The sequence below is a fragment of the Doryrhamphus excisus genome, linkage group LG3 (assembly GCF_037039965.1).
Source record: "Doryrhamphus excisus strain RoL-2023G ecotype Guam linkage group LG3, RoL_Dexc_Guam_v1.1, whole genome shotgun sequence".
Taxonomy (NCBI): domain Eukaryota; kingdom Metazoa; phylum Chordata; class Actinopteri; order Syngnathiformes; family Syngnathidae; genus Doryrhamphus; species Doryrhamphus excisus.
Genome location: NC_136359.1, coordinates 16,596,374 through 16,610,370, shown reverse-complemented (window position 1 = coordinate 16,610,370; position 13,997 = coordinate 16,596,374). Strand labels below are relative to the sequence as shown.

The following is a 13,997-nucleotide window of genomic DNA, read 5'->3' as shown; positions in this document are numbered from 1 at the left end:
CCCTGAAACCAAGTGTTCAAAGCTATCCCAAACTTCTTTCAGGGCTCACTTCCAAATGTGCAAGCCTCATTATCTGAAACTTGGGCATTGTTTAACATGAGAATTCAACATTCGAACAACATTTATAGGTCAGAAAGTGGAAAGAGTATAGTAGGTAACATTTAGTCCCATTAGTAGGTCCCCACACAATATATCTTGGATTTGTGGGCGATTTAGATTGATTTCGCTGATTTAGATTATTGTCTGTCAAATGTATTAACAATGCAATTACATACAGGCATATACTCATTGTTTTCAGTAAATAACATCCATCCATTTCTATCAAAGTGTATACACGGCGTATAACTTCATTTTATACTCAGTTCGGAGCTAGAGAATACGTTGCACTCGCTTGTTTGCTTAGCTCCGCCCACCTCGCTGGCACCTGATCATGGCGGACTTTCAGCTCCATGCCATGATTCACGCTGTTCCCTTCGTTTGCGGCAGAATCCGCAACCCTGTTCTTAACTCTACAATCCTTGGTACTAGCACAAGATAGCTGGGGGAAAACTCAAACAGGAAAGAAACAGAAACGAAGTCCATTGCATTGTCATTCCGCCATCTTGTGGACAAGATACCAATATGCAGGTATAAATTAGATAATAGCGCTGATTACAGCAATGTTTAACCATATACACTATTGCTTTGTATGGAAAACAAGGCTGCAATCATTATGAAGCAATGTGACTGAAAAAAAACATACTATTTGAAGATTAAAAATAAAATAATAGAATATGTCAAAATGTTAATTACATTTTAATTTACATTTTTATTGTCAAATTATTGTAATTAATCTTAATACCTTAAAATTAAACAATACCATATTTAACTATTTAAAAAACACATGCATTTGATTGCAATCAACAGGTGTGTAAAATAGCATGTACAAAGTAGAAGTTACTCATATCAACCACATGATGGCGACTGTATAACCCCCTGTATAACCACTTACAAAACAAAGACAAAGTGTCTGACTGTGTCTTAATAATTTCCAGCATCACATAGAAACCACAACCATCAGTCGCAACATGTTGACCAAAAAGAGAGAAACTATCTGCTGGAAGATGTGATCAGTGTACCAGACGATGGAGTCTGGCTCTGCCGAAGGGAATGAGCTGTCAAATGGATCAGTTGGCGAAAGAATGCAGTGATTATGCAGCATGACAGACAGACTGAGGAGCCGGACCCCCCACTCCAAAGCTGCATTCATGGTCTCAAAAGCGACACCAACTAAACCCAAAGGTGAATGTGAATGTCAAGATGGACACTTGGCACACTCAACCATGCCATGACCTGTATTCCTGAACAACGGGCAAGGCAGCAGATTTACCAAAATGATCCATTGTCAAAGAATGATTCACAAGAATGATTTTCGTGCACCACACGGTAAAGAGGATCTATTATGCTTATTTTCGTCCCTTTGTATTGAGTTGTGGTCTCCTATAGAGCAGCTACATACAATAACCCGCACAGAAAACTTTCAGAATCTGCACATATTCCAGTTGTATTTCCTTTGATTTGTGCTTCTTCCCAAAACGATTTGTTTTAATTTGTTCCACCCACGGCCTGCCTCCGGGCATGCCCACTCCACTGTGATTGGTCACATGCCCAAAGTGCTCCACAAGTACAAACCATTTAAGGATGTCGCCCCCTCTGTGACATCACATAGAGGCAGTTTTACCACACCTTTTCAAACCGAGTGTTTTGAGCCATCCCAAACTTCTTTCAGGGCTTACTTCCAAATGCACAAACCTTATTATATGAAACTTTGGCATCGTTTAACACGAGATTACAACATTATAACGACATTTATAGGTCAGAAAAGTGGAAAAAGCATAATAGGTCCCATTTCAAGGAAAGTATCTACTTCTTGCAGTGTGATTTCTATTCTTCCAGCTGTAGCAAAATGATTATCTCAGGATTCCCTTGCAGGGATGACTCACACCTGACATTGCCATTGAGGTAATAGCATGTCTTGTTAAATGTCAAAGCAGCAAACATCACACCAGAGATCTTTCCCAGCTGATTTATACAATATACTTATAGATTTGTTTTTATTCATCATCCCACAAAGTTCATCCGACAGCAACACTATGACAATACAATTTGAAAACTCTTAAGTATGATGCACGGCACCACACTGGTGATGGCCTTCAAATCTGTAAGTTTGAAATACAACAATGTCGTGTAATCTCCGTGTGTTTGCCCGTTGGCACAGTCTGCAGCCATGGCCGACATGCACATGACCGTGTGTGATTGGAGTCGACGTGTTCTAACAGGCGATGGAGGCTCCTGTCAGTCTGATATTCTCCTACTGCTGCGTGCCGATGCACATTGACAGGATGCTATGCTGGAGAAGGCCAGAACTATCTGGGCTCTGTCTTGTTGCTTGTAAGCCCCCAGGAGACACACACCTCGGCTGAGTAGTCACAGTTTGCACCCCCTCTGTGTGATTGGATGAGTTTGAGGTGGGGAGGACATGAGAAATCCCCATCAAGCACGTTTGCGAGGATGTCCAACTCTTATAAGAAGAGTGGAAGCTCTCAGCATAGCTCCAAAGGCAGAATCTAATTAATTTTTTTCACTTTCACCTGAAAAGTCACATGTGTTCATATCTTATCCCTATCAAGCCGAAACCTGGTCGCTAGTTAGCTTTTAGGTGACACATTAATGAAGGCACTATGTGTCTCAGTGTCATATCCATTTCACAGAGTAACTTCATTTGATGCACTCTGCACTCACAGAATATCCTGTTTGCAGCCTTTTCAACTTGCCCGACGCTAAAAGCGATGGATTTGATTACAGAGACATTTTATCAGATTTCATTAATGACATTGTTTTCTATTCTATTCCCATAGAAACCATATTAACACTTGATCAGTCTGTTAAGTTTAAAGCTTTTTGTAGGATAAAACCTGTTGAAATAGACTTGCTTGCAAAGACAATTACTAGTGTTTATGGCAAGTTTTTCCAGTGTTGATTGACAGTAAAAGAAAGCGATTGATGCAGTGCATTCTTTTGTCTTTTATGGCAGCAGTAACTCAGTTCATAAGGACCTCAGCTTGAAATCAGAGGGTTTGGTTGAAGTCCTGCTGAAAACTCAGCTCAGGGGCCCAATTACTGTTTGTGTACGGTGTGCACCACAATATATACGGCAGACTACAAAATGAATTTGCCCATGAGGGATTATAATTAGTATAATAATTTGTTTTGCCAAATTTATTTATTTAAAATAAGATCTAGCCTTTCTGGGGTCCATTATGCTTCATTATATTACAACAATAAACAACATAAATCAGACTTTAAGACATAAGTGCATAACAAGAAATTACAAAACATAATAGCTCTATATAATACTTGTCGGTGCATGGAGCATGGGTTTCATTCCTGCCAGGGTTGTGTAAGGAAGGACATCCTAAGACGAAACCATTCATGCGACTGACATGCTGCGGCGACCCCTGACTGGGTAAAGCTGAAAGTGAAAAACAAAACAATACATAATAGATTTAATACCATGAGGCCATAACAGTGGTGTCGTCCGACACCATTGCAAATAATAATCAACAATGTTAAATGAATACCTCTCTAACAGCATATATATTACACTAATATGCCTAATACACTAATATAACATAGATAGATTAGCATTGATCTACATTTGAATGGTTTTAGCATCTTGCATGCACAAAATGTATCAAAGTTGCTCTAGTGTCCTTCAGTTTTTCTGTAGTTTTTCTGTTGTTTTTCTGAAGGCAAGCAACTAAATTTCAATGCCTCAGAACAGCAGCAGAAAATATACACACATATGTTAAACAGAGGTCCGAATCTAATACAAAAAGACATAAACTAACTTTATGCTTTACCAGAAAGAGACCAAAGATCGTCTCTGACATCTCTGTAGCAGTAATCCAGGTGTCAATGCAGGCCCCGCCCCTTGGTCTCCTTCACCATTACAGGAGAATCACCCCCCAACCCCCACCCACCCACCTGCCAGCCACCCCACCCCTCATGGAGCTGCTTCTCTGTACGACTTTTCACAGTCGGGTGGCCCAACAGAACTCAGCGGTCATGGCCGGTAGTCTGACCCACCACGGCTCCCCGAACCTCGGCTACACCCCCAACAACGCGGTCCCGGTGCCTATTATGACGCAGACGGACTCAAGAGACAAATGGAGCAAAAAGATGGACTTTCTCCTGTCTGTTGTGGGCTTTGCTGTGGACCTTGGCAATGTTTGGAGGTTTCCGTACATATGTTACCAAAATGGTGGCGGTAAGATTGCTTTTAAAAGTTTACAATCGTTCAATTGTATTACGTAGTTCATCCCTGTCGTTTTGTCTTGGAAAGGCGAATCCAGACAGAAAGTGCTGTCTGTGGTGCTGAAATGAAGTTTATCGTCACAATTAAGTATTTATACTTTTCACAGAAAAGACACACTTTTCCAAAGTCGAGGAAACAAAGCTGATTGGCACCAAAACAATCAGCGGATGAAAAATACAAAACTAATAAAATTAAATGCTTAACAAGATTAATAAATGCTTTAGACCTGTTAAAATGGATTAGATTGTAGCAGAGGCAGTGCAATCAACTTTAGATTTTTGGTTTAATTTAATTCCCGTAACTAACCCTAAAACATAAATAACACTTTTATAAGATGATGCAATTATAAAAGGGAAATTGTAAGCTTGAAAAAAATGGCAATTTGTAGTTTTAATTTAGATTCAAGCTTCTTGAATGTCACCACTTTGCCTGCATGCAACATTGCAAAACTATGAAGTATTCATCCTGAATAAACCATGTTTTTTTTTTAAATGTGTGTGTGTGTGCAGGAGCTTTCCTTATTCCTTATATTCTGATGGCCATCTTCGGAGGAGTGCCACTCTTTTACATGGAGTTGGCACTAGGGCAGTTCCACAGAACTGGAGCCATATCCATATGGAAACACATCTGCCCCATTTTCAAAGGTAAGCCATACAGTATACATATAGTGGCGCACCTCTAACATAAAATTACATCTAATAGAATGTCTATATCAACTAATCAGCATTTGTACACACAACAAAAATATAGCAGTGTTATTTTTGCTGCCAATTTTCACGAGATCTAAAAGTTTTTATGTGTACACTCACAAATCGATCTTAATCTGTGTTAGTGAGCACTTCTTTGTTGAAATAATCCAGTCACCTCCCAGGTGTGATGTAGCAAGATGCTGATTAGACATTTGACAGCATGATTATTGAACAATTGTGCCTTAGGCTGCCACATAAATAAGAGACTTGAAAATGTGCATTTCTACTTTTTGTGGCGCGTAGTGATTACTCCAAATACTGAGTGAAGGGCACCCGTGCAATAATCATGCTGTCTTATCAGCATCTTCATATGCTACACCTGAGAGGTAGAGGGAATATCTTGGCAACAGGTGCTCACCAACACAGAGATTTTATTTGTGATTTTTTGCATATTATACGTAGAAAAAAAGCTCGAGATGTTTGAGCTATATTTTTGATGTCTTTGAAATGAATACACATATTGGTAAACATATAGTAATTGTTATTAGCAAATGTGCCTTGGAACATCTTTGTGTGGGGTTTGCTTGTCTTCATTCTTCATTTGTGTACACCAACTTTCTCCAAACGTCCACAAATTATTTGATGACCTCCCTCATGGTGTAAAGGTTTTACACATTTTTGACACAGCTTTGATATAGCATTGATAGTTGTACCAAATGTTAGTTATTGTATTCATTCATTCATTCATTCATTTATTTTCTACCGCTGGAGGGGGTGCTGGAGCCTATCCCAGCTTTCTTCGGGTGAGAGGCGGGTACACCCTGGACTGCTCGCCAGCCAATCACAGGGCACATATAGACAAACAACCATTCACACTCACATTCATAGTACCTATGGACAATTTGGAGTCACCAATTAACCTAGCATGTTTTTGGAATGTGGGAGAAAACTCACGCATGCACATGCAAACTCCACACAGAGATGGCCGAGTGTGGGGTCAGTTATTGTATACTCCTCAAATAGCAAAATGAGATTCCAACAAAGAATGATTTGCATCAGTGTCTACAATATAGTCTCTTGTTGTTGTTTCAGGTATAGGATATGCCATTTGCATCATAGCCCTGTATGTTTCCTTCTACTACAACACCATCATCGCCTGGGCCCTCTTCTACTTCTACTCCTCCTTCTCCACCATCTTGCCATGGACAAACTGCGACAATGCATGGAACACCGCTAACTGTACCAACTACTTCGGCATTGACAACGTCACATGGACCGATTCATCCAGATCTCCAGCAGAGGAATTTTACACGTAAGTGCATGTAAGTGTGAGTAAAAGAAGCAGCTTATCAGAAAGTGTCTGCTTTGAGTTGAGGCTTGCGAGGTGAATGCCTGGTGATGGCGGTATATGTTTTTTCTCCTAATAGGAGGAATGTCCTCGAGATCCATAAGTCATCGGGTCTGACAAACGTGGGAGGTGTTCGTTGGCAGCTGATGCTCTGCCTTTTTCTTATTTTCACCATAGTTTACTTCAGTCTCTGGAAGGGGGTGAAGACCTCTGGGAAGGTGACCTATCAGCGTACACTATTACTCCTTTTTCTCAGAGAACACAGGACAATTATTTCTCTCTTTTGCGTCCAGGTTGTATGGGTGACTGCCACTCTGCCGTACATTGTTCTTTTCATTCTGTTAATCCGTGGTGCCACTCTGCCGGGGGCTTGGAGAGGGGTAGAGTTTTACCTCAAACCTCAGTGGGAGAAGCTACTGGAGACCAGTGTGAGTAGTTTGCTTCTCTGAATAGAACAATGCAAACATAGTTATGAAATACAAAGCCTTTCAGATACATTGGTGTGAAAAACTGTTCCTAATTTCTTATTTTTGTCACATAGTTTATCACACTTAAATGTTTCAGACACACAACAAATTTAAATAATCGTCAGAAACACAAAATGCTGTTTTTAAATGAAAGTTTTTGGCCCTGTGTGAAAAAGTGATTGCCCTCCTGTTAAAACATAACTGAGATTAATTGAAATCTATAAGTCTGGAAAAAGTTATCAAGCCATTTTAAAGATTTGGGACTCCAGCAAACCACACTGAGAGCCATTATCCACAAATGATGAAAACATGGAACACTGATGTACCTTCCTAGAAGTGGCTGTCTGGCCGGCCAATTATTCACACAGAGGCGACTCATTCAATAGGTCACAAAAGACCCCACAACAACATTAAAAAAACTTTCAAACAAGAACACTGAACGACGATGAGCACCTTGGTGCCTTTCTGTTTTTTTTATAACATCTAAATATGTGCTTTCGAGTAATATGCAGAAAAGGGGATGAATAATTTGGTCTATATTTATAAAGTCTCAAACACGGGATCTCTTAAGAAACTGACAGTAAAAATCTCTTATCCTTCTCCCTCTGGCTTGGTCAGGTGGTTTGCAAAAAATCAGTATAAGTGCTTCGGCTGGAGGCGAATATGGATGAGATGAAATGAGATGCATAAATAAGCTACAGTGTGGGATAATAAGATGCATAATTGGTTTAGATTTTCTGCCCATTAACAAAGGCCTCCCTTTTCGCCGCCCTCTCCTTTTAACACACTCCTCTTCAGATCTCGCTGTGTACAGCTGGGTGGCATCAAGGCAGCTACAGTACAAAGCTGACATAACAACGCTCCACAGCCTCCTCACACACACAAATCTCACATACAGTGATGAGTTATTAGGAATTTGACCTTGAAGACATTCATTTTGTTACAGTTAAATATTACAGTGGGATAGGGACATGCAGATAGACAACAAAGGTTCATGGTTGTTCTGCACTATATTTTAAGGTGTGGGTGGATGCTGCTTCTCAGATCTTCTTCTCCCTTGGTCCTGGCTTTGGAGTGCTCCTGGCCCTCTCCAGTTATAATCCTTTTACTAACAACTGCTATCGGTAAGAACTGCTACTTCTGGTCAATTATCAAATTACTAAATTATTTTTTCTTTCATCATACAATCATCCCTCACTACCATGTGATTCACTCTATCATGATTTTTCAAAAATAGATTCAGTAAATATACAAAATGAATCATGTTTTGTGGGTGAATGTAGCCTATGATTAGTAAAAAATAGGCATTTAGTAAATCTTATGTATTTGTTTAAATTAAGCATTAAGCAAATTAAGCATTTTCAAGTATAAAAATGTCAAAATTAACTAAAATGCAACTATAAGGCATTCAAAGATGTTATAGATACTGGATGTAGTATTATTAGGAGCCGGATTTGATCGCCGGAACAATAGCCTTTTATTGCAACTTTAAATTATCTCCCAACATACCGAATAAAAACACTGGCGATTGTTGTGGCTGTAACTCACAGCGAGCTGAAACTGAACTCTGAACCACCAATGTCACTTCCTGTTTACCACTCACTCTGCTCCCCTAGAGAACACATTTTTAGCGACACTCACGAGCAGTGTTAAATGGCTTATTTACTCTTATTATTTCCACTATATTGAGCAATATGAGTGTATTGTGACTATAGGGGCGCAAGTTCATGTCTAGATCAAATATTAAACTGTATGAAGTTTGTAAACAGGTTTTCTATGCTCTAACTAGGAAATATATTTCATATATTTCATTTCTAAATAAGGAATCCTATTTGTAACCAATTAACCAATATAAATGAGGGATTACTGTACAGTCATTCATAGAGAAATGATTCTGATAAATATGTGCAGGGTCTACATTGGACACTCATCATCTTAACCTATGAAATAACTTAAACACACACAGACAGCAGATGGATGGAAATAGTTGAACTGTTTGTGCTGACAAAATTAGTGTTGTTCTGAATCTGTAATGAGACACCACCCAATGTATGGTTCAAACTGGGGAAAGTGATGATTCGTGATGATGATTTCAGCTGACTGCTGTGATATAGTATAGTATAGTACATCATTACACTGACCACATTATGCAGTGACAAACATGTACATTTTTTTCTACCTCCTTAGAGACGCCATTGTGACTAGTTTGGTGAACTGTTTGACCAGCTTTGTGTCAGGGTTTGTGATCTTCACAGTGCTGGGCTACATGGCAGAGATGAGGCAAGTGAAGGTGGAGGATGTGGCCAGAGATAAAGGTGATCAAAAGACACATATCATCATCCATATTCAGACTGAGCTCCAGCCTTATTGGTGTTGTCATGCTCTCAGGACCCAGTTTACTTTTCATCACATACCCCGAGGCCATCGCCAACATGATGGGTTCCACATTTTTTGCTATTATTTTTTTTGTGATGATGATCACTCTGGGACTGGACAGCACGGTATGAACTGCATTCAGAAAAAATAGACAATGATTTGCTAGACTAGAACAAGCAATACAGTGCAACCTCCAAAGATGAACTACCTAAATTTACTACAACAAAACTTGAGTTTAAACCGTCATCATGCGTGACATCAACATACATCAACCAACATACCAACAAAGCAAGCGCAAGATGAGTAGTTTTACTTTATTTTATGTTTATTACACATTAATTACGTGCATCACAGCTAGGAATGTTAAAATGCTACTTAAAACATTGCCTGCACTGTTAAAGGTTTTACTATGCTGACAGTGTGAGGCTGACACATAAGATTAACCTTGCATTATTTCCTATGGGAAGAATAGTTTTAAAATTAGACCAACTTGAAAGTCAATCAGCATCATACATTTAACTTTGGAGGTTCCACTACATATTTATTCTCTATACATAAGGCGTTACAATAGAACAATTGCATACAGATGAAAAATGCACATATTGTGATAGATAACGGAAATAATGTGACACCCTACAATTACTCTCCATTTGTTTCAGTTTGGTGGGCTGGAGGCGATCATCACGGCGGTGTTAGATGAATATCCTGATCATTTCTCTCAAAGACGTGAACTTTTTGTCCTTTGCTTGGTAGTGGTCTGCTTTCTGGGCTCTTTGAGTACTCTTACTAATGTAGGTTTTTGATCACCTTTCATTTGTCAACATAATTATTTCTAAGCATGTGTGATGTGAATTGTACTAGTCGCTGCTTGGACAGAATGACTAATGATGGATGAATGGCAGGGTGGTGCATATGTGGTGAAGCTGCTGGAGGAGTTTGGGGTCGGAATCTCCATCATTGCCGTGGGATTCCTTGAGGCCATTGCCGTTTCCTGGTTCTACGGTAAACACATCTATCAGTACTTTTACTGTTATTGCTGTATTGAGAATTGACTGCACTGGTACACATGGCAGGATTTTGAGCTCAGTTCATGTGGTTCATGTGAGTGTGGCTGGTTTGTTTGTGACTTGTGATTGGCTGGCAACCAGTTCAATGTGTAGTCTGCTGGTCAAATGGGAAAGGCTCTAGCCTGATCAGGGTATAAAAATAATGGATGGAAATCACTGGACTCTTATTACTATTTCAAACAAATACTTTATCATAATCTTTCATCTCTTGTGTTTTTTTTTTAGGTATCAACAGATTCAGCAATGATGTTCAAGCCATGCTGGGCAAAGCCCCAGGACGGTTTTGGAAGGTGTGCTGGGTTGCCATCAGTCCAGCCTTTCTCGCAGTAAGAAGTCATAACTATATCTTTATTTTTAGTATTAATATGCAAAAATGTAAATATGCATAAAAAAGTTCTATAAATCAGAATTGTCCTTACATATTCTCTTAATGGCATCTGTGTCTTAATGAATTTTCTGTATTACAACACAAAACACAGAACATAATAACCTTGTTATGTTTGCCCTCCATTCCCAGTATATCATAGTGAGCTCGCTCCTGAAAGCACCACCCCTCACCTTGTTTGATTACAAGTACCCAGACTGGAGCATCACAGTAGGATACACCATTGGCTTTTCATCCTTCATGTGGATCCCCATCTATATGGTTTATAAGCTGGTGTGGACACCGGGTTCTCTCAAACAGGTCTGTGGATACACAAAGGAATTTTTTTTTTTACGTGCATGGAAGATGGAATATTTATTGCTCTTTTCAATGGAATAACCTCCTACTTGACAGAGGCTGGCAGTGTGTCTGCGACCAGAGAGAACCATTCCAGATATCCACGCCAACAGTCTCAACATGGCCAACGTACCATAAAACAGCACACGGGAAAACACACTGACGTCACCACTGTATCTGTTACGTTTTTATCTGTGACATAATGACTGTTTGCAGCTCACGTGGTCTGCTGTCTTTCGACTCATCAAGTTTGACTTCATCTGTTGCCAATTCTTTATTAAAAGTTCCCCCCATGTTAATGTTAGCCCCTTAGGTATCTTTAATAAGATTTTAATACAAGTTTTTTTATTTATTTGTTATCATGTTAAGGTGATGTGGCTATAAAGTTAAGATACAATACCTTTATTACCTTTATTAATCCTAAGGGCGATTTGGTGGAGCTGTAGTGATAAAATGACTGTGCAACTAGATTGTTTAAAACATAGACTTTGCCTGATTGCTTCAGTTAACTTCAAATAGCCTATTTTGCCTTAATCTGCCTATATATATATATGTGTATATATGTGTGTGTGTGTTTACAAAAATATGTAAAGGTTGTATTGATATTGTGCCTCTCCAAACAGTGTTTTCATTTTATACCTGAAGACACTCAAACGTTGGTCAGATGTGTGAATTTATCTCATTAACAAGCGCTTTACATCAACTTTTTATCCAGTGAGTAGTGTGATGAGAAAAGTGACAATTGCTGTGCGATTTAACCTTTCTGTATTTGTAAATGTCTAAGTTAATTATAGTATAAATTATAACTTGCGTCTGTGCTGCTTTTTGGTCCTGTGATATATTCATTATACAACTACCAAGCCATTAAAGAAACACTATTTTGACAAGTGACTGTATTACCATAATTACCCAAATATGAGACGCCATTTCTACCTTGGAGCCATGTTGTATTTTGCGACTAAAGACTTATTCATGCAAACCAATAGGTGGAGTCAAACAACTACTAAAGAGCTTTTCTTCCTGTCACTCACACACACACTAGTGACCTGGGGTGATGTGACAATGAATTACAGTTAAGTAGCCAAATATTCTGTCCTAAAAATAACAAGCTCATTTGTAACACTGCAAAACTTGCACACTTTTTGTCTCCAATGGCAGACTGGTCGTCATGAGATGCACAATAATGCACTGTTAAAGGCGACCCATTATGCTTTTTCAACTTTTCTGACATATAAATGTTGTATTCTCATGTTAAACGTGTGCCAACGTTTCAGATAATGAGGTTTGGGCATTTGGAAGTGAGCCCTGAAAGAAGTTTGGGTTGGCTCAAAACGCTCTGTTTCAAAACAAAGGGGTTGACATCCTTATGTATATGGTTCATAGTTAGGAAGCACTTTGGGTGTGTGACCAATCACAACAGAGTGAGCATGCCCAGAGTCGAGCCGTGGGTGGAATAAATTAAAACAGACTGTTTTGGCAAGAAGCACAAATGTAAGGAAATACAGCTGGAATAGGTGCAGATTCTGGAAAATCTAAAAAGTTTTCTATGTGGGTTATTGTGTGTAGCTGCTCTATAGAAGACCACAACTCAATACAAAAGATCGAAAAATGAGCATAAGGTCTCCTTTAAATATTATTATTACATCTTCAGATTAAGTCTAATAGTACAGTGGACTGTCTAACAGCACTAACAGCATTTTTTGTGGTGACAAAACCAGGCCCTATTACTTCAAGGATCGGTAGGAACGTACTCCTGAGTATAAAATAGTTTGGACAATGTCATCCAACCAGTGAGCTTCTAGCCAATGTTGATCAAAGCGCCTTTGTGTCAGTGCCTCTATTGAAGTATACAACAGCAAACACATAAAAGAGACGTTGCTCAAAAGGCTGCTGCTCTTCTTTCGAGCATGAGCAGATTGACGCTGTCTGTGGAAGAGAAATGGACTCGTAAGATCACATTTACACATAACGCACCGTGGTGTAGTGGTTAGCGTTCTGGACTTTGGAGCATGTTGCTACCAAAGAAATAATCAATGACCACACACTTTTAAAAAATTCAAATAGTATTTTTACAAATAAGCAGTTGTATTCCATCCCCACCAATGAAGTTTGTGTGAAAGCTAGTGTGAACGATAAGAATGCATCTATTGCGTGTCTGTTATTTTCCATGAGTCATATCTACGTGTTGAGAAACTCTGATTGCGTTAGCGAGTAGCAACACAGTCAGGAGAGCTGGGTTTGAACCTCTGTTTGGGGTTTTTTATGTTTGTTCGAAGCTTGGGTTTTCTATGGTCTTTCTGTCTTCTGCCCACAGTCCAAAAATATGCATGTTAGGCTAACTGGAGGCTCTAAATTGGCCATAAGTGTGAATGGTACTACATGTATGCTGCTGACCAGTTCATGATATACCTCGTCTCGCCAAGTCAGTTGTGATTGGCTCCAATGTGGGCCTCATGAGAAAACAATGTAAGAATTGTACAGTATTGTGAAAATGTCTAAATTTAGGAGATTATAGGATGGCACAAATGAATTTTGACCAAACCATATACAACGGTGGCATATGGACCCAGGGAGGAGGCATTTACCATGTGGTGAATATCTGGATAATCGGGCTCAAGGAAGGATGTACTGGAACTGTTTGTTTATAAGTCATATTGTTCTGTATATTATTACCCTGCAATAACTCCAGTCTTTTTAAGTTGTTTATTCTTATGTATCTTTTATTTTTTACTTTTTTGTCTCTACATTTTTAAATATGATCAAAATATATTTAAGCAAACCAATTTTTGAGTTTTCATTCATTCATTTTCCATACCTCTTATCCTCACTAGGGTCGTGGGGGTATGCTGGAGCCTATCCCAGCCGGCTGTTGGGTGAGAGGCGGCGTACACCTTGGACTGGTCGCCAGCCAATCACAGGGCACATATAGACAAACAACCATTGTGACTATTAATGTAATTTAATATATATTG

At 39.2% G+C, this 13,997-nt stretch overlaps 1 protein-coding gene across 1 annotated transcript; it reads left to right on the top strand.

Moving 5' to 3' along the window:
- Window positions 1–4,089: 4,089 nt before the first annotated feature.
- Window positions 4,090–11,864, top strand: slc6a4b (solute carrier family 6 member 4b). Its single transcript, XM_058070454.2, has 13 exons — window positions 4,090–4,309; window positions 4,867–5,001; window positions 6,139–6,358; window positions 6,474–6,612; window positions 6,688–6,822; window positions 7,882–7,985; window positions 9,049–9,176; window positions 9,250–9,362; window positions 9,897–10,028; window positions 10,140–10,239; window positions 10,530–10,630; window positions 10,822–10,989; window positions 11,083–11,864. Exons 1-13 carry the CDS (start codon window positions 4,108–4,110, stop codon window positions 11,161–11,163), a joined length of 1,758 nt encoding a protein of 585 aa, XP_057926437.1. The 5' UTR covers window positions 4,090–4,107; the 3' UTR covers window positions 11,164–11,864.
- Window positions 11,865–13,997: the final 2,133 nt, after the last annotated feature.